Genomic DNA, 20,423 nt, shown 5'->3' with positions numbered 1-20,423 from the left:
AGCGAAAGGTAATTTCTTTTGCCATAACTTCATAACACAAAAAATTGCCATCTCTTCGCGACAAATATATTAGCCGAATACAGTTAACAGATTAAGGAGCACGGTTACGTATTTTTACGCGTCGGAAAGAAGATCCAGAAGGTGGCTCGATTGTTTATCAAATTCCGCGATACAATCTAATGGTTAGAGCTTGAAAGCTTTGGTGGTACCTACTTACTCACGATCGGAGAACTCGTTGTTCGTACGAGTCCTCTGCCAAGGCTCGTATATCAAACGCTCTTGGTAGACTGAGCCAAGTGTAACGAACTTTCCTTATCTCGTTTACTCTTCACCGGATTTTCGTTTATCTTTCTCTTTCTCTTTCTCTTTCTCGCCTCTCTCTCTCTCTCTCTATCTCTCTCTCTCTCTCTCTTTTTCTCTCTCCCTCCCTTCCTGTAGTATCTTTTCGTCATGTCGACCGAATAGATTTTCATTTTCCTATCTCAAACGAAGCAATTTTTAGAGAGATAAATGCCCTTGTTTATTATATTAATGGAAGACATCGAAATGTCTTTTAACGTGTCAAATAATTAAGTTCGAGTAAAAAGTCAAATAAAAATCGTTATTAAAATTGTTTACCTTGTAAAAAACATATTTTATAGATTAATGTTATCTTCATTTTGGTAAATCCTATATATGTATCTATACTTCATAGAATAAAATATATCGTTCCTCTTCCTAGTCTGGTATTTAGATTAAAGAAACGTCTATCTCTCGTTGTGTTGTAAATCAAGAAAACGGACGTTTACGTATATGAGAGAAATACTGATGTTACATTCGTAGACGTATAAAATTTATCGCTTGTTTTCTATTGGTCCCTTTTAAATGCGCTTAATTTATGAAATAAAATCGATAACGGCTGTACTCCTGTAAGAGTATAGAATAGATTCCTAAAAAGAAATATAAAAGCGTATTATTGAAGAGGTTTTTAATCGCGAAATGTCACTTCTTTGACTACAAAGTAAACCATAGTTGGAAAGAGAATTTAAAAAGAAGAAAAATCGAACGATATAACAGGCTCGCATATTTTACACTGGACATCGCGTATAGATTATATAATCGATATTATTCCCTTTTATCGTTCCTACAACGAACAGGATACGTTTGTGATAGATGCTACGCATTGTGGTAATTCGATCAAAGCGTTTCCGTTGTTCTCTTCAAGCTTTTATTACTCTTTCGGCATACATATATTTTATTATTCGATGAAAATACACAGACCAAAACAAATTTCCAAAAGATAACGTTTTGCTTTGAAATTTTCTTCTTCGCTTTTTATTATAAGTTTTACGATTACACATTTAACGATCCTAAATTAAAAATGATTAATAGATTTCTCGAATTAATCTTTTCAACGAATAGATTTGTTGATTTAATATTTTAAATCTCTCTCTCTCTCTCTCTCTCTCTCTCTCTCTCCTCCCCTCTCTGTCTCATGTGTACTATACATCTGTTCTTTAGAAGACCGCCGAACGGAAGACACGTGCTATGCATGTGTTACGAATGAGTCGTAAAAAAAGATGATCTTTCGATAACAAATGCATATCGATAGAACTACGTATATACATATATGTTATTAATTTTTTTAAAACATTACAAGGGAGAACTTGCATTACCGTAATAGAATTTTATTGTTTCAAAAAACGCTTAAATTCATTCATTGTTAAATCAGTAGTTAAAACGTCGAAAAACATATATTCAGGATTATCAGTGTCCGGTTCTAAATTTATTACCGTTGTCCATTTATGTAACCATGTTGATGCTAAACTGCCAGACTTTACTCTAATACGTTTCACTGACCTTCCAGTTGCTTTGAGAATTTCTTCTTCTAATTTTAATTTTAATTCATCAATGCCTGTAAACATTCCACCAATAAAAAAATGTCAATAATAATATGTTATCTCTTGTCAGATTTACCTGTCAAATCTTTACAAGATATAGCAATTGTATTTTCATCTATGTCAAGCTTTTCAATAAGATCACATTTATTAGCCACATATATAATCGATTGGTGTTCATTTAACATAGGTTTTATTACTTTTTCTACATGTTGAAACTGTGCCTTCATGTCAGGATGGCTAATATCAAAGACATGCACAATAACATCCTGCAACATATTAATAACTGTTATATCCATATAAAATAAATGTTTGATATTGAAAAACTGATATATACAGAGATTATAGCATCTTCAAGAGTAACTATAAATGGTGCTAATAACATTTCTGGTACATCTTGAATAAAACCTATCGTATCCATATATAACACCTTCTGTCTACAAGGAAGTAAGCCTTCATAACAAATTGTATCCAATGTGGCAAACAATTGATTTCTTGGTTTTAAACTCTCATCTTCTGATAATACTTTTATTAAGGATGATTTGCCAGCATTTGTATATCCAACCACGGCAATGCTTGGAAATCCAAATTTTTTTCTCCGATTCCTACTGTATTTTTTATTTTCTTTCAATTTTTCTAATGCTTTTTTTAGCTTGGATTCACGAGTTCTCAACAATTTTTTTCTATTTTCATCAAAATTGATTTGACCACTATGTTGATTGTAAACTTCACCCATTTTCTTCCAAATATATGGCAATTCGGCCAAAGCTACCTGTAATTTTGCTTCTGGCGTTTTAGCATGTTCACGAAATATATGTATAATTATTGAATATCGATCATAAATAGGCAAACCTAAAATATTTTGAAGTTCCATTCTCTGTACGTGTTTTAATAAATTTATACTAATAAATACAGCTGTAATTTGTCCGTTTTGTTTAATTTTGTTCAGAAGGTTATCAAGTCCACCTGAACCCAATAAATTTTTTTTTTGAAACGACAGTAATGGAGCAAATGCTTTATCTATTACTTTCCAATATGGTAAACTTTCTACGAGTGCTACAGATTCAGCCATTTGCAATTCTGGCGTAGTATTTCTTTTCTTATCTTTACCCCATTTTATATACGGTTGCAATAGAAAAACTTTATGCCCTCCAGCTATTACTCCTAGATACTGATTAGAAATTACTTTGTATAATTCATCCTCTTCTTCGCTTTCAATAAATTCAAATATTTCTACAGTATGTTTAAGTTTACATAAAACATTACATACTGTTAATTCTATTTTTTTATGAATTACATACATGCTTTTGTTCAGTAAAGTTTTATTTGGTCGAATATGAAAGAGAGATCTTAAAGCATACATTTTGGTCTTTTCCTAATTTGTTTAACCTTTTAGAAAAAAATATGTAGAAGAATTTATATTCGTTTGCATGCATAAAATTGCATTGAATTGATCAGACTAAATTAATAAAAAGAACATAATATATCACGTAGAAAATAATATATAAAAATAAATAACATTTAAAGTTTTACGAAACATAACATAACCTCTTTTGCATAGATACTAAGAAACGATTGATAGAAATTTAGAGCAAATGTCACTCATGTGAAGTGTCAATTCATTTATGCTCGAGTTTTTCTGATATTCAAGATGTACTAGAATAATATTTGTTTACTAACAGTTTAATTGTTCTTATTGTTTTTATCTGCCGCCTTTCTATGCATTTCTCTCTACAATGTGACCACGACGTATTTGCGTAATATCCATTTCAGAATGACGAAAATCGCATAGATACTGTGTGCTTCAATCGGTGGAAAATGTATATCAGCCTTTAAGATTGTGATTCACTATTTAGAGGCCATGTGTATGCCATCTTTCAAATTTCTTTAACAATGATTCTACGAGTGACTATCATTGATAATAGTCAGACTTATTTTTAGGAAGCTGTATTTTGTTTTGCTTGTACGTAAATTTAAACACTTTTTTAAATTAGACTTGATAAATTCAAATTTTACTAATCATATTTTTTAGTAATAATGGCATAACTGTGATCATCGATTTAAGTATTACATTTCTTTGAGTTAAGTTGTACGGTTATATATTGTTACATTTGTGTCATATCTATTTGAAGAAATCTTATATATTGTAGGTTTTAGAGATATAAAGTAGTTATTCAGGTATAGATTCTACTTATTATATATTACTTTATAATCATAAGTACTAATAATTTCATGCTATTTTCATTTGTTATATTATATTATCGTTTATATATACATTTGATATCTTCTTTATTTCTACAGATACTTTTTGATAATATAATTCTAATTAATAATATATTTCTTCATGTATGAATCATCATAATTTCATTTAATAATTTTTATTTTGGACAAATTTACAGCTTCTTGTAATGCAGCTGGATACATTTAGTGATTGAAATATGGATTCGCAAGAACAACATTCAACCGATTTCATTAATGTTAATCCCGAATCAAGTTCTATGTCAAAAACTGAATTTGAAAATCTTGGTTTTATTATTGACAATGGCAAGCCCAAATTTAAATTGGATGAACCTATATCTACAAATTTTCTTCCAAATGTTGAATTAACTAAGTCGGAGACTTCTCTTGATGACAGCGATACGTTATCTTTTGTCATACTGGGAAAGAAATCATTGGATTCTATACAAGCTTCGTCTTTAGCAACATACTCAGATATTCAACAAAAATGCATGTCTATTGTAAGATAAGAATGTTGGAAATTAATTTATTATGTAATATATAATTTGTTTCATAAATTATTATTTAATATTTTGCAGGATTATAATTCAATAATATCATCTTTAAATTCTTCTGAAATACAAGAAAAGTTAACAGAATTATTACAAGAGAATGTCAAATTAAAAGAAACATTAAAACAAAATACTGTAGCTATGAAACAACAATTTAACACTTTAGTGACATGGCAAGAGGAGGTAATGAATGTTCACAAACATCACAAGCAAAAGTTCACAGAAACCAGACAATTGATCAATATTCTTAAACAAGAGAATGCTGAATTGAAATTAAAACTTTGTGTAAGTTACTTAAAAATTATATCAGAAAATAACAAAAATAAATTAATAGATTTATTATTCTAATTTCTTAAATTAATAAATATTAAATACTCTATATAGGCTGTAAATGCAGATGACACAATAGTTGACAATACAAAGGAATTTAGTAATTCTCTTGTAAAAGAATTTGGTAATTCGATTCATTTAAATCAGCTACAGGACAAAATATCCTCTTTGACGGATGAATTACATAACTTTAAATCCAATTGTGCAAAATTATCTGAAGATGTTGAAAAATATATCAGTCTTCCAAGCATGACGAATATACAATTGAAAGAAACAACTTGCACGACAGAAAAGCAAAATCCTAAAACAAAAGAACTTGAAGAGCAACATCTTGAAATGAATAAACTTGAAGAGCAAAATGTTAAAAGAAATGAACCTGAAGAGCAAAATTCTAAAATAAAAGAACTCGAAGAACAAAATCTTAAAGAAAATAAAGTTGAAATGGGTAGTAGTACAGATCAAGTTCAAATTAAAGAAATAAGTCAGCTTAATAGTTCGCTCAAAGATGAAATACAGTTGGTAAGAAAGTTATTAATGTGATTTGATTAAATTCTTTTTTTATTCAATATATTTTTCGTTAATAATATAAATCTTTTTTCTAGCTACATAGTTCCATAAATCTTAATATGAAACAAATGTCAGATCACATAATATCTCCACAAAGTCATTATTTTACACAAAGTATAAAACAATATGGAGAAATGTTACAGGAAGTAACTGATTGTTTCATTGCACAAATTAGTCGGTATTCTGCTATACAAAAATGTATAAAGGATTGCATAAATATATTAGATGCTTGTGAAACTATAAAATTACCTGAACAATGTGAAATGGTTGAAAAAAACTGGTCATTACAACTTGAACAACTACAAATTTACAAAGATAAATTATCTATCTATCAGAAAACGTTGCACGAAGAACAATTGAAATTAATAATCGATAGACAAAATTTTATTAAGATTCAGAACCAATTTCAGAAGATATTTTCTGATTATAATTCTATTTTGTATGAATTACAAATGATGTCAGAAGAAAACATTAGATTAAATATAATGAAAGATCACATCTCTAAGGAAAGTTCACAAAAAATAACTGAATTAGAGAAACATAAAAATGAAAATGAACAAAAATTTAATGATATTAAAACTATTCTAGAGCAAGAAAGAGAAACTTGGAGTGAACAAAAAAAGTTATTTGATAATCTTAGAAAAAGTTTAAATATGGAATACAAACGCCTGATTGATCAAAAAGAAATGCTCTTTAGTTTACACGAGGAAAAAGCATTAGTGGACAAACAATGTCAATTACATAAGAGTAATGAAGAACTTTTACAAACAGAGAAAGAAACATTGGAACAAAATTATAAACAATTAATTGCAGATGCAGATGCTTTACGTATTCAATTAGAAGAGAAAGAAAATGCTCTTACACAACTTACTGTGATTAATAAAGAACAAGATAAAGAACTAATGCAACAAGTGAGTGAATTTTACTTTAATTTTTTATTATTTAATTATACAATTAAAATGTTAGCAGATATGAAATGTCATTCATATTTAATCATTTATATTTTCGTTTTTAATACAGAAAAATGAAATAGAGCTTTTGAAAATACAAATATTGTATTATGAAGAAGATTTCAATTCTGAGAAAAGAGCTAAAGAGGAACTATCAGTTGAAAAAAATCAACTACAGAGAGAATTAGAAATTGCTTATAGGAAAATAGGACATTTACATCATCCAGATTTAGAATAAAAGTCAAATTTTGCAAGAAAAAGAAATTTCTTTTATATGCTAAAGAATTGGATAATGTGTTATAAAAGCAAGTATTTTAATTTAATATTACTCTATATCAGGTCATAAATCTATTAATTATGCTGATTATAGTATAAATTTCAAATTCATAAATATATGCAATTAATAAATATTATGTTTAAACTATTCAATTAAATTCAAATTCAAAGTTTCACTTTGTTTATGAATTATTAATAAAAATGATAGATTTATGTCATAAATAATACTATTTTAGTATTTATAGGTCACATGTTCTTTTTCAAGCTTTTAATAATTCGTACAACATTTCTTTCTATTTGTTTTAAAATTAATAATTAATTAGTACAAGAAAAATTTTAATTATATATTAGTTTATGCAGATTAACAATAAAATAAAAATTCTTTCTTTTATCTAATTTATTTAATATCTTTCCTTATCTAATATCCGCTATATGTGATAAGTAAAGGAAAATATATTATCATACAACAAAGATAAGTTTTATTGATTTTGAAACTTAATAACCTAATATTATTATATCTTTATTTTATTATTTATTTTTTTATACAGTATTGATAAGTATACGATTTTATATAATAAAATAATGTATACAATATATGTATAATATAAATTAAACTATGTGTGCGTGTGCGTGTGTATTTATGTGCACGTGTGTATGTGTATGTATTTAATGATTATTTAAGCCTACATAGTCATGAGAAATTATTTTTTTATTTTACCTATTAGTCTTATGAAATTCTAAATAGTGCAAAGCAAAGAAATTGTGTGTTTGTGTATGTGTGTGTGTATATGTATGTATGTGTATATATATATATATATATATATATATATATATATATATATAAGAAAAATAAAGTAGTACATATTTTTTTTTACACTATATTAAAAAACACTAGTAAATATGCTGTAAACAAAATATCAATGCAAACTATAAATTTTAGATATGTGATTATATGTATATTGTTTGTGTGTATCGTATCATATTTTATTACTTGTTGTATACTTGTAAAATAATAAATGAATCTTGATTGAAAATACAGAATACATTATTTTATTCTACATATTGTATTTGATTGATGTTTCTTTCATTTTCTCTCTTTTTTTCTTTCCTTCTCTCTCTCTTCCTCCCTCTCTCTCCCTCTCTCCCTCCCTCTCTCCCTCTCCCACTCCCACTATCTATTATATATATGTGTGCACGCGCGAGTGCGCGTGTGTATGTTTAAATGATTAAATTACACAAAGATTTTTTTTTATATAACACTTTTGCAATGTTTACTTGTACGTAAGGATTAAAACTAAGTTCATAAAAATATTTGATTAGATAATCTCATACCAAATAAAAATAAGTTGAAAAATAAATATTGTTCTAGCACTTACGATAGCATAAGTGCAGCATTAACGTGGAAAAATAATGCTGAATAGCGCCATAGTAGATTTCATGTTGGTAGGAAATGTATATATATATGTACGCGCGTGCGTTGTGCAAAATGCATTTTCATAATGTAAAGTAAAGCATTACGTGACCAATAGAACATTGATAGCTTTGAAAATACAACGTGCGGTAGCGCACTGTTCAGTGTTAAATTTTCCGTCATTTTTATTTCTTTTTAAAAATATTTTCAAACAAATAAAACTTCGTAAATATTGTTAAAATTGTGCATATATATATATATTTTTCTTTTTTTTTTTCTTTAATATATTTTTCTAGTAGATACACCTTTTATATGATACATTTACGATAAGAATTTCTAACAATTCATTGTTTTTGTTTCTTCGTCAGTCTTCATTCTATACAACGAAACTTTGTACGTCTTCTGCAAATGAATTATTAATGTACATGCGGTATCTATTATTTTTCTTATCCTTGCAATTTAATTTATAAAGATCGAGTAAGTACATCGTAATATATCAGTGATATACATCAATATTTTATTTTATTAATTTTTTTATTTAAAGTGAATTTATTTCACTTATTTACTACAAATACATAAATTTCTTTTTGTTATAATTTTATGCTGAAATAATATATTTACTTCTTGCACTATATATATTCTGTATAAATAAAGCGTATGACAAATTATGATACATGTTCTATATATTAATTTTTTTATTTTTATGATTTATTGAATACAGATATTTTTTTATAGGAAAGAAATAAATAAGAGAAATTATAGAAAAATTCTATAAAATAATGTGACATATCCATTGTTCTTAGAAGAAAATTATTATCACCAATTCTTCCTATGTAGAGTAATTTAAAATGTCTGAAAAAAGTCAAACTAGTCAACCTCAACCTATCGTCAAGATAGGTCATTATACATTAGGACAAACTCTAGGTGTTGGAACGTTTGGTAAAGTAAAAAGTATGTATATAGTTAAATCATAATAAAAAGTATATATATAATTAAACACTTGAAATTTATTCAATTGTTTTATAAAATTTTTTCAGTTGGTGAACATGTTCTAACAAAGCATAAAGTTGCAGTAAAGATTCTAAATCGGCAAAAAATTAAAAGTTTGGATGTAGTGGGTAAAATAAGACGAGAGATACAAAATTTGAAATTATTTAGGCACCCTCATATTATTAAATTGTAAGAAGAAGAATTCACTTCCTATAGTCCATTACTTGAAACTATTACATGTCTTTTATTACTTGCAATATACAGATATCAAGTCATAAGTACACCAACAGATATATTTATGATTATGGAATATGTCTCCGGAGGGGAGTTATTTGATTATATTGTAAAACATGGAAAACTAAAAGAGCATGAAGCAAGAAGATTTTTCCAACAAATTATTTCTGGTGTTGACTATTGTCACAGACACATGATAGTTCATCGTGATTTAAAGCCGGAAAATCTTCTTTTAGACCATAATCTTCACGTGAAAATAGCAGATTTTGGTATTTTTTGCTTTGTAATTTCAGTTAATGTTGATAATTATTATATTAACAGCAAGTATTCTAAATGCATAGTTAAGGAATTATATCGTATACGATTTAAATAAATTCAGGTTTATCAAATATGATGATGGATGGAGAATTTCTACGTACGTCATGTGGTTCACCAAATTATGCTGCACCTGAAGTAATATCTGGAAAATTATATGCTGGTCCTGAAGTAGATATTTGGTCATGCGGAGTTATATTATATGCTTTACTTTGTGGTACATTACCATTTGATGATGAACATGTGCCTACGTTATTTCGTAAAATAAAATGTATGTATTATATATTTATCATAATTTTAATCTCTTAAAAATCAAATATCAAACATTTCTTTTATAGCTGGAATTTTCCCTATCCCAGAGTACTTAAATAAAAGTGTTGTTAGTCTACTATGTCATATGCTCCAAGTTGATCCTATGAAAAGAGCTGCAATTGAAGATATCAAGTATAAATTTTTTTCAAGAAATAATTATTTTTTTATAAAAGATATAATATTGATATATATATACACATACACACACAATATAAATGACACACACTCTAACAAAACAAATATCTTAATTACAGAAAACATGAATGGTTTCAAAAAGATTTACCATCATATTTATTCCCATCACCTGTAGAACAAGATTCTTCTGTAATCGATATAGATGCCATTAATGAAGTTTGTGAAAAATTTAATGTGAAGGAAGCAGAAGTTCATTCCGCCTTACTTGGCGGTGATCCACATGATCAACTAGCAATTGCTTATCATTTGATTATTGATAATAAAAGAATTGCTGATGAAGCTGCTAAAGCAGAATTGAAAGACTTTTATGTAGCATCAAGTCCACCACCAGTTACATTTAGTCCAAGCGATGCTAATAACAGTCCACTGAGACCTCATCCAGAAAGAATTGCTCGTGAGTAAAGAATGTTATTTTGATATTTTATAATATATATTAAAATTAAAGAATTATTACAATACTATATTAATTAAATTTTTTAAATGTAGCATTGAGACAGTCTTCACAAAGTTCATCCGCATCAATTCAAGGAAATAGAGGTACACCAGTGAAACGAGCAAAATGGCATTTAGGAATAAGATCACAGTCCAAACCAAATGATATCATGAATGAAGTTTACCGTGCAATGAAGGCACTTAATTTTGTAAGAATTATTTTGATACAATGCAATTTCTTTATTTATATCTTTAAATTAATCAAATAATATTTATTTAGGAATGGAAAATAATAAATGCATACAGTGTTAAAGTTAGACAGAAAAATAAATTAACTAGCAGATATAGTAAAATGTCATTACAGCTTTATCAAGTTGATTGTAAGAGTTATTTGTTAGATTTTAAATCTTTATCAAGTGAAGAAGCAGAAGATATTTGCAGAGGTACATTACATTAAATTAATTGGAGATTTTTTAAAGAGCAATGTTAATGTATTTAAATTTTAGATCCTTCTTTGCCACCACCTCAAGCAACTGGTCATCATACTATGGAATTTTTTGAAATGTGTGCTGCATTAATTACACAATTAGCACGATAAACCGACTTCTGTTACGTATATTTTACATTATTTTAAATATTGATAAAATATCTTCTGTAACTGCTAAAAAATTATCATAAAATTATGAAATTTCTGAACGAGATACATATGTATAGTGAGAAATGAATAGTCTCTTTATTCTATTATATATATCAGTATTTTAAAATCTTTGTGAGAGATCATCAAATTTTCTTTAGTTTAATATTATATTTGATTAATGATGATATATTTATATAGTTTCGTAATATTGTAAATATCAAAATTTTATTGTTATACGATTTGAAACAAAGTTATTACGTTATTGACAATCGAGTACTTTTAAAATGAAATAATCAAATATCGATTAATTTTAAATTATAATCAATACGAAATTCATAACATTTAATTTAATTTAATTTAATTTAATTTAATTTAATATAAACATGATAATTTAAAAAAAGGAATTTTATTGTCTGATGTAACTGTCATTTATTGATATATGCAATGATGGAATAATACATTATAAATTTTATGTTATTGCGCTATTACTTACCTACCTCATACAGCATTAATCTATCAGTACATTCGTTTGCTAATGAAAAATTAATTTATTATGAACAAAAATTAAATATGTTTGTGTACGTTTAGAAAAATATACATTATATCTTATCGTATTTCAATTGTTTTATCTAGGTCATCGGTTACTAGATATAGATCGTCGTTTATAAATGAAGTTTTGCATAAATTTCTTACTGTAATTGATAATGCAATATGAGATAATCTTAAAAAAACAGAAAAACTCTATGAAAAATCGTTCAAATTGTAAAATTATATAATCTATATATGTGTATATATATATATATATATATATATATATATATATATATATATAGACATACTTTTTGGATACACAAAGGTGTTTAAAAACGTAATGTTAACATGTATATATGTATATATAATAACTTAAAACGAAAGTACACGTTAAGCACCGTGTTATATTAAAATTATGATGATTAAAAATAAAATTTGTACACAATGGCACATTCTACTTATTTCGATTTATACATTTATATTTTTATGATCATGATGCTGCCTGAAAAAAGTGCTCAGTGCGTCCTGATTTATTTACTAATTCTTAATACTTAATTAAACTAAATTGATGTAAAATATATATATATATATATTTATACAATTAGTATATGTTATAGTAGATTATTTGAAATTATATTAATATTAAGCGAGGCTCCTCAGTATCCAGCTGTAGAGTCTATGTTGACGCATTCATACGCCCATTCATACCATATATAAACGCATATTTCTCGGTAACAGTAATTTCCGCATTTTAGGCGGTAGTTGTGTGAATAATACCACAGGAATTTCGTTTCGCATCCTTTTTTTTTTCTACTTACAGCAAAATGGGTGAAAATCTTATTTAATTCGAAATAAAAATTTAGTCTATAGTATAGTGATACGTAAAATAAAAAGTAGAATTCTATTAGAAATGCTCTTTTGAGATACGATAAATACAATATCATCAAATCGAATTTTTTTTTTATGTGTACAAGATCTACACATAAATTTCGCGTGTTGATGTATTATATTTGAAATATTATTTATTTTTTAATACTGTAAATGTTTTTAGGAAGAACATGTTCACTTATTGTATGATGATGGAAATATCAAATGCTTCTAAGAAAAAAAATTTTATATAATATGTTGTGCATATTTTACAGTATAAATTGTTGCGACCTTTAAAAATAAATCATATTTTTTATAACTAGGAACTTTTAAGTTTCGAGATATATCAAAAGCAAATATTACAGTAATAACATAAAGACCCACACAAATTCACATATAAAAGATTATATATATATATATAATCTTTTATATATATATAATGCAATATGTAATGCAATTCATGTTTCCATCATTAAATACATTTTTTATTAGTGTATCATTTTTTGAGAACGCGATCTACGACTAACAGTAAGCAGTGTACAATGCATGTACCAACACAAAGATATTTTGGATGCCTCTAAATAAACTTTTACAATTAAACAATTGAGCGCATAAAGTGTATAATAAAAAATCTTCTATTATTTATACATAATATTGTCTATACATAAATTCCTTTCTTTTTAACATTTTTTTAAATACCACAAGAAAAAATCTTATAATGCTGATATTAATTTCCAAAGATTTTGTCAAAAGTTTATTTTATACTATGTATATTAATTTTGTTTAAATATTTGATTATGATTCATATTGATAGCATTTAATAAAATAAAATATTTCTGCAAAATAGCTCTACAATAGTCATCAAAGGACTAGAAAATACTTCTATACATTAAATGTAATTATTCATGGAAAAACTTAGATATTAGCATAAGAGAAATATAACTTAATAATATAGATACATTTTATTTCATATAAACCAGTCTAAAAAACAATATAATATGATTCAATAATATACTTTAATTATGAATTTAATATGTAAGCTGCTTTTTACCCAACAGTAGATATAATCTTACTGTAAACTCTTTCCATAACTTATATAAACAATTTTTTTTATTTATTACAGGCCAGCATCAGGCTATTACTTGAATATCTGTTAAGAGCACATATAAATGTATGTATGTGTAAATATCTATGTATACATGATATTATTTTCATGTATTGAGTTTAAATGATATTTCTTTTTGTGCTTCAATGAACTTACATTCTACAAACTAACTTTGAAAGATGAAAGTTTTAATTTAATAGAAAGCATGTCCATTTACACAGATATGAAGCATATATAAGTTTAATTTTTATCAATTGATAGATTGTTTTATGTGTGTTTTATTCTCTCTGATTCCATTTTTTTCTCTTGCAAATATACACACACGCACGCACGCACGCACACACACACACATACACACACACGTTTTTGACTTAAAAAAAATCAATGTTGTTTTTATGATCATAGAAGTGTAAATCTCTGTATTGGTACATAAAATAGCTGCAATACTAGTAAATTGAGGTGATAAAATGTTTTTCATTGATCACACATGCTGTACATTATTTTTGGAAGATTTCTGTTAAATCTCTTGATTGTCTTCACCAGTTTCATTATCTACAAATTCTACATGTGTAAATGGAAAATGACCTACTTTGCCATGCAATTCACCTTCCCATTGGCCATTTATATTTGTTTTTGTTACCTTTATCATGTCACCTACTTCTAATTTTAAAGCTGTTTTATCATATGCATTTGGTACTCTTGCTTGTTTCACTTTTGCAAAAGCAGGTAACGTTCTCTGAATATTTGATCTACGTGTAGCAGTACCTGATCCTGTTTCTGGATGAGATACATGTGATAAAGAAGGAGGAATTGAATTAGAATTAGATGCAGAAGTATTGCCACCTGTTTCCAATCGTGTATTATTTTCAATACTAGCATGACTGTCCTCTTCATATTTTTGCACATAAGGAACTGGAACAGATCCAGTTTGACCTACACTGTTCCTAGCTGTCCACCACTGCTCTTCATCTTTTGAGATCACAGTAAGAATTTCTCCTATAATATTACAAAAACAATATGTTATATTTCTTATTTATGATTTAACAACGAAGTTAAATAAGAAACTTAAAGATTAATGTACCTTTTCTAAATGGCAAATCATCTGGATCATTACCCTCAAAATCATATTTTGCAATTACTTTTTGAGTTTTTTTCGGTGCAGGTCTAATCAACGGTGTCGTATCAAGGTAATGAAGTTTGTAAAATGCCAAAAGATGTGGAATATCAGGAAACATTTGATCACCAATTCGATAACATATTTGATCACCTTGTGGTATTTTATTAATTATGTAATGACTAACTTTACTATCTTCTCGAACGCAAAGGACAAAGTCTCCATGGATAGACGTACTATCACGTACTAAAAAAACACCACCTTCTTTTTCTCCCATTAATAAATCAGAAGCATCTTGGCGTGACATAGCGCCAAAGTACCAACTACAAAAAAGAAATAATAAATTGTTATCAACATATTATTTAACGCAATAAACATCTATTTGATTATTAACATTATCACATTTTTATGATAATGACAATAATCATAACGAACTCATTGCATTTAAATTATTTTTCAATCAAAAAAATTATCATTTAATATATTTTTTATACATTTTTGTTTTTAATATATTTTATTAATTATACATTTTGCGGTTATATAGACTATAAAAATCAAACGTTTATTTTAAGTTAGGAAAAATGTTGGGATCTTAGACATACCTGGATTTATCATATTGATCAAAGGTACCAGCCATTGTTTTTTATTATAATTGTACTATTGTACCAACGAGTAATCTTAATTACTATTTAATTGTAATACATTGCAGAGTATCACTTAAAGCGTCACATAAAATCATGCATAGCAGAAAATTACACACAACTTAGTGATTCAGAGTCATATAATTTAACGAATGATACCAATGTACGAATTTAAAGAAAATCTAAATATCGAATATATATATCTTCGAAGATAATTAACAATTTTGTTAATAAGTTTGACACTTATTTATAAGAAAATTACTTCGTTATAAAATATTTTCCATATGAATTCATACAACACAGAAATGTCACGGACATGTTTAATATGAACATGTTCAGATGTTACACTCAATTACGATATAACTCGTTGAGATATTTCAGTTGTTTTTTTATGTATGTGTGTTTTTTACACTACTATACAAGCTGTATACCGATATTTTGTATGTGGAAGAGCAAAGCAGGTAAATTATATTGGAATAGCAACCTTAGAAAAAATGGTTGCCACTGTATGCCATACTTTTCAACCAATTTCTTATGTGACTACATATATACAGTGTCGTTCATAGATTGCATGTAATTGACATTCTGCTTGGAATTCTTATACACAACCAATCAAAAAAGTAAGGCTACTATATAAACCAATTACAACACTAATAAAGATAATAATTTTTATATTAAATAACATATTAACAGAGAAATTTTATAATTTATAAAGTAATAAAAATAATAAATATTTATTGTCCATTGTATTAATTTGAGAAAATAATAATTTTGAATTATCATTAAACAAAGTTAGAGTTAGTTTATTGATTTGGTAGCACTGTAAAATGAAAAGTACCAAGAAGCGTAACGCGCGATATTCAAGTGAATATATTGATATTTATTAACAAGTTTTATAATTAAATCTATTCATTACCCTTTGTTTTATAATAGTTTACATTAATAATCCAGACGTAATTCGTTATCCATTTTGATGAGCAAAATCTTATATTAAAGGTGAAGATTTAAATGAGATGATTTTGTCGAATTTTTAGATGTAATTTAAACGTGTGTGTGTGAGTATGTATGTATCAAAAAATACCATTTTCTCGAGAATAATTTATATATAAAAATTTTCCAAAAATTTGAAGAAGCTTGAATCTTTGTCTTTAAAATGAGATCTTGTTCATCAGTAATATACAATGAGTATATATACCGATATCATAGGGAGATAGTGGGGACAATGTTTTCTTGTTGCATTTGTAGTTTATATTTCGTCCATATTCGTCGCTGAGATCGACACACGGTTCGAGCGAAAAGTGATAATAGCCTTAATAATTGGTTTTATCATTATCTGAGTAAAATAAAAATTTGTTAATATTTTCAATTACATATTATATGAAGTAATATTTTTCATGACTATAATAAGAAGACTTAAATCTCGTTTATGCTTCATTAATAATTAATTGCAAATACGATTTGGGAGTGCATCATAAATTAGTGTTGACATTTACTCCCCTTTGGACAAGTCTTGTTTTTTAGTCATTTATTTTTCTTTTCTTTTTCTTTGGTTTTTCGAACGAAAAGTTTTTTTTTATTGTTGTACTTCATTAACTTTGTGATATTAAAAGTATATTATTTATACAGTAAATTAAATATTGTAGCCATTAATTCCCAGAAACAGAAAGTTTATCGTAATCGGATTACGTTCATTATACACCGTTGTATCACCAATATCGCTGATATAACTAGTGATAACCTCAAGGCACTTGTCCACAAAGAAGATCGAATCTTCTATCATAGAAACCGCCCTTGGTTAAATGATTATAGATTTTTATGAATTTTAATGTTATATTTGATATACTAATAAATATTGGGAAATGATGTCAGAACGAGATTATGCACCATTAAGTGCAGCGTGTGTTCGTTCGTTAAATGACAAAATTTATGAAAAACGAAAAGCAGCTGCTTTGGAAATAGAAAAGTGAGGTTATATTTACTGTATAATTTGTTATACCCATATGCTAATGACCGTTTAAATGATTTTTAGAATGGTCAAGGAATTTGCTACTCACAATAACACCGTTCAAATTAAAAGATTATTAAAAGTGCTTGGTCAAGATTTTGCAACTTCGCAAAATCCGCATACAAGAAAAGGGGGTTTAATTGGTCTAGCAGCTATAGCTGTTGGTTTAGGAAAAGATACTGGGCAATATATTGAAGATTTAATACATCCAATAATAGCATGTTTTTCTGATTCTGATTTAAGAGTTAGGTATTACGCTTGTGAGAGCCTTTATAATGTAGTTAAAGTAGCTAGGGGTGCTGTATTACCTCAGTTCACAGATATTTTTGCAGCTTTAAGTAAATTAGCATGCGATTCGGAACAAAATATAAAAACTGCTACAGAATTACTTGATAGGCTTATGAAGGTAATAATATATTTTTTACATATAATGTATCTAGTTTCTTATAATTACATAAATTTTATATATACATTTTATTTTAGGATATTGTAACAGAAAGTGGTCTGTTTGATTTAGTTGGTTTTATGCCACAGTTAAGAGAACGTATTTATACTAAAAATACGTTTGGTAGACAATTTGTTATAGCATGGGTATCTGTCTTAGATGCTGTACCCAATATGGATTTTATTACATTTTTACCTGAAATACTTGATGGATTATTTAGAATTTTAGAGGATCCGACACCAGAAATTAAAAGGACAACAGATATAGTTCTTGGTGAATTTTTGCGTAGTATAAAATCGAATCCAGCAGGAGTAGACTTCTCAGGAATGATTAATATTTTAATTACTCATGCTCAAAGTACTGATGAACTACTGCAGTTAACAGCAATAACTTGGATTAAAGAATTTGTACAACTTTCTGGTCCAGTTATGTTACCATACATGTCTGGAATACTTGTTGCAGTATTACCATGCTTAGCATATGATGGAGATACAAGAAAAAATATTAAAGAAACTGCAACTCAAGTTAATGCAAATTTAATGAAATTAATAATAATGGAAAATTCAGATGTTTCAAATAAAGTTTTGATAAATGAAAGTAATATTAATTCTACTAAGGAGGCAAAAGGTATCATTCACAAAAACATAACTTTTGTTAATAATTGCACTATGAAAATATTTTTCTTATATATATATATATATATTCTTATATGTATATATATATACAACCAATAATGAAATTTTTTTAAAAATATTTTCTTTTCAGATAGTAGTCAAAGTTGTTCTTTGGCTGAAAGTCTAGATCTGTCTAGTTTGGTAGAAGTGCTCATCAAACATTTAATGTATATGTCTGTCCAAACTAAAGTTGCTGTTTTAAAATGGCTTCATCATTTGTTTACAAATATTCCACATAAAATGTTTGATCACATAGAAGTATTATTTCCAATTTTAATGAGATCTTTAAGTGATAATTCAGATGATGTAGTACAACAAACTTTAGTTGTAATGGCCGAAATAATTAGTTCAAAATCTCCAGAAGCAATTACAGTCGATTATCGTAATGAAGTGCAAAATAAATATTTTACAAAGTTTATTGTAAATTTATTAAGACTATTTTCAACTGATAGACATTTATTAGAAGAAAGAGGTGCTTTCATCATAAGAGAATTGTGTGTATTACTTAGTGCTGAAGATATATACAAAACATTAGCAAAAATATTATTATATGAAGAGAATTTAAGTTTTGCATGTACTATGATACAAACTTTAAATATCATTTTGCTAACAAGTTCTGAATTATTTGATTTAAGAAATAAATTAAAGGATTTGGATTCTTCAGTGAGTATGAAAATAGAATAAATATTTTAATTAAGTATATTTGGTTTTTAATAATGATCTATGATTAATACAATGTTGTATTTAGGAAAGTTGCGATTTATTCCAATGTCTTTATGAATCTTGGTGTCATAATCCAGTTGCAACTGTAGCTTTATGTCTTCTATCACAACTTTATCCACATGCACTTAACATTATCAAATCATTGTATCCTTCTTTATATATCCAGTATATATAATTTATATTGTTTACACACACAATAATATTTTTCTTAATTTTATATCATATAGTGAAAATATCGAAGTTACTGTTGAATTTTTGACAGAAATAGACAAATTAGTACAACTTATTGAATCACCTATATTTACATGTGAGTAAATTTAAATTTCTTCAATTTAAACGAGTTTAATATATATTTAAAATAATAATGTATATAATCTATTTTTTTTTTTTAAGATTTGCGTTTGCAGCTACTAAATAGAGAGGACAATATTGATTTAATTTATGTATTATATGGTTTGCTAATGATACTTCCTCAAAGTGAAGCATATGCAACTTTACAGCGACGACTGTCTGCAATTCCTCCAGCAACAAAACCATTGAGTCTTAAAAACAGTAAAGCATCCAATAAGCAACAATTGAACTTTATTGAGCTACTATATCATTTTCATGCTGTCCAAGATAAACACAAAGAACATAAACATAAACAAAGATTAACTTCACTAGTTGAAAGAAATACGAATCAAGTTGATGTATAAAATTATAATTAGAATGATAGAATGTAGAATACATTTAATTGTTAATTTTTAATGTGTATATAAATCTCTATTAATTTTTTTATTGAACATATGTATTGATGTAAAAAAATCACTTTTTAGATTCACTTCAATTGTATTATTATATTATATATTATTATATATACTAATTTTAATTAATTTAAGTTGAAAATAAATAATTCATATATAAAATGTACGTAGAATATGTAAATCGTACTTTTACTGAACCTATGTTAAATTATTTACTGCTTACTATTTTATATTTTATATTAAATATATTCAGTCTTTTT

The 20,423-nt window shown here is 26.7% G+C and overlaps 5 protein-coding genes across 6 annotated transcripts; 3 read left to right on the top strand and 2 right to left on the bottom strand.

Moving 5' to 3' along the window:
* Positions 1-1,193: 1,193 nt before the first annotated feature.
* LOC122637798 (putative GTP-binding protein 6) lies at positions 1,194-3,538 on the bottom strand. Its single transcript, XM_043830173.1, has 3 exons — positions 2,215-3,538; positions 1,957-2,146; positions 1,194-1,894 (listed from the first exon to the last, which is right to left on the bottom strand). Exons 1-3 carry the CDS (start codon positions 3,238-3,240, stop codon positions 1,668-1,670), a joined length of 1,443 nt encoding a protein of 480 aa, XP_043686108.1. The 5' UTR covers positions 3,241-3,538; the 3' UTR covers positions 1,194-1,667.
* A 74-nt stretch (positions 3,539-3,612) lies between these two features.
* On the top strand, positions 3,613-6,767 carry LOC122637797 (interaptin-like). 2 transcript variants are annotated; one of them, XM_043830172.1, is made up of 6 exons: positions 3,613-3,840; positions 4,265-4,615; positions 4,694-4,951; positions 5,051-5,515; positions 5,599-6,474; positions 6,584-6,767. In XM_043830172.1, exons 2-6 carry the CDS (start codon positions 4,316-4,318, stop codon positions 6,749-6,751), a joined length of 2,067 nt encoding a protein of 688 aa, XP_043686107.1. In that variant the 5' UTR covers positions 3,613-3,840; positions 4,265-4,315; the 3' UTR covers positions 6,752-6,767. The 2 variants fall into 2 exon arrangements, with proteins under 2 accessions (XP_043686107.1, XP_043686105.1); XM_043830170.1 differs by lacking the exon at positions 3,613-3,840 and adding an exon at positions 3,870-4,055.
* Positions 6,768-8,304: 1,537 nt separating this feature from the next.
* On the top strand, positions 8,305-11,787 carry LOC122637772 (5'-AMP-activated protein kinase catalytic subunit alpha-2). The gene is made up of 10 exons (XM_043830123.1): positions 8,305-8,677; positions 8,936-9,151; positions 9,238-9,379; positions 9,455-9,693; positions 9,804-10,010; positions 10,078-10,183; positions 10,306-10,640; positions 10,733-10,887; positions 10,959-11,121; positions 11,185-11,787. Exons 2-10 carry the CDS (start codon positions 9,049-9,051, stop codon positions 11,274-11,276), a joined length of 1,542 nt encoding a protein of 513 aa, XP_043686058.1. The 5' UTR covers positions 8,305-8,677; positions 8,936-9,048; the 3' UTR covers positions 11,277-11,787.
* LOC122637773 (adapter molecule Crk) lies at positions 11,725-16,114 on the bottom strand. The gene is made up of 3 exons (XM_043830125.1): positions 15,535-16,114; positions 14,900-15,255; positions 11,725-14,814 (listed from the first exon to the last, which is right to left on the bottom strand). Exons 1-3 carry the CDS (start codon positions 15,567-15,569, stop codon positions 14,336-14,338), a joined length of 870 nt encoding a protein of 289 aa, XP_043686060.1. The 5' UTR covers positions 15,570-16,114; the 3' UTR covers positions 11,725-14,335.
* Positions 16,115-16,829: 715 nt separating this feature from the next.
* LOC122637959 (protein VAC14 homolog) lies at positions 16,830-20,329 on the top strand. The gene is made up of 7 exons (XM_043830507.1): positions 16,830-17,536; positions 17,603-17,984; positions 18,062-18,650; positions 18,789-19,360; positions 19,446-19,564; positions 19,648-19,727; positions 19,814-20,329. The coding sequence occupies exons 1-7, from the start codon at positions 17,433-17,435 to the stop codon at positions 20,113-20,115; spliced, it is 2,148 nt and encodes a 715-aa protein (XP_043686442.1). The 5' UTR covers positions 16,830-17,432; the 3' UTR covers positions 20,116-20,329.
* Positions 20,330-20,423: the final 94 nt, after the last annotated feature.

Source organism: Vespula pensylvanica, chromosome 2, assembly GCF_014466175.1.
Source record: "Vespula pensylvanica isolate Volc-1 chromosome 2, ASM1446617v1, whole genome shotgun sequence".
NCBI classification, from domain to species: Eukaryota; Metazoa; Arthropoda; class Insecta; order Hymenoptera; family Vespidae; genus Vespula; species Vespula pensylvanica.
This window is presented reverse-complemented; position numbering and strand designations above follow the sequence as displayed.

Excerpts from the sequence above, each read along its gene's own strand:
- LOC122637798 (XM_043830173.1), bottom strand. The coding sequence starts at position 3,240 with ATGTATGCTTTAAGATCTCTCTTTCATATTCGACCAAATAAAACTTTA. Across the intron at positions 2,147-2,214 it reads TTGAAGATGCTATAATCTCT|GATGTTATTGTGCATGTCTT; the intron begins GTATATATCAGT and ends AATATGTTGCAG. Across the intron at positions 1,895-1,956 it reads ATCTTGTAAAGATTTGACAG|GCATTGATGAATTAAAATTA; the intron begins GTAAATCTGACA and ends GAATGTTTACAG.
- LOC122637797 (XM_043830172.1), top strand. The coding sequence starts at position 4,316 with ATGGATTCGCAAGAACAACATTCAACCGATTTCATTAATGTTAATCCC. Across the intron at positions 4,952-5,050 it reads AATTGAAATTAAAACTTTGT|GCTGTAAATGCAGATGACAC; the intron begins GTAAGTTACTTA and ends TACTCTATATAG. Across the intron at positions 6,475-6,583 it reads ATAAAGAACTAATGCAACAA|AAAAATGAAATAGAGCTTTT; the intron begins GTGAGTGAATTT and ends TTTTTAATACAG.
- LOC122637772 (XM_043830123.1), top strand. The coding sequence starts at position 9,049 with ATGTCTGAAAAAAGTCAAACTAGTCAACCTCAACCTATCGTCAAGATA. Across the intron at positions 9,152-9,237 it reads AACGTTTGGTAAAGTAAAAA|TTGGTGAACATGTTCTAACA; the intron begins GTATGTATATAG and ends AAATTTTTTCAG. Across the intron at positions 10,184-10,305 it reads GCTGCAATTGAAGATATCAA|AAAACATGAATGGTTTCAAA; the intron begins GTATAAATTTTT and ends TCTTAATTACAG.
- LOC122637773 (XM_043830125.1), bottom strand. The coding sequence starts at position 15,569 with ATGGCTGGTACCTTTGATCAATATGATAAATCCAG. Across the intron at positions 15,256-15,534 it reads GATCAATATGATAAATCCAG|TTGGTACTTTGGCGCTATGT; the intron begins GTATGTCTAAGA and ends TCTTTTTTGTAG. Across the intron at positions 14,815-14,899 it reads TGATTTGCCATTTAGAAAAG|GAGAAATTCTTACTGTGATC; the intron begins GTACATTAATCT and ends GTAATATTATAG.
- LOC122637959 (XM_043830507.1), top strand. The coding sequence starts at position 17,433 with ATGATGTCAGAACGAGATTATGCACCATTAAGTGCAGCGTGTGTTCGT. Across the intron at positions 17,537-17,602 it reads GCTGCTTTGGAAATAGAAAA|AATGGTCAAGGAATTTGCTA; the intron begins GTGAGGTTATAT and ends AATGATTTTTAG. Across the intron at positions 19,728-19,813 it reads TGAATCACCTATATTTACAT|ATTTGCGTTTGCAGCTACTA; the intron begins GTGAGTAAATTT and ends TTTTTTTTTAAG.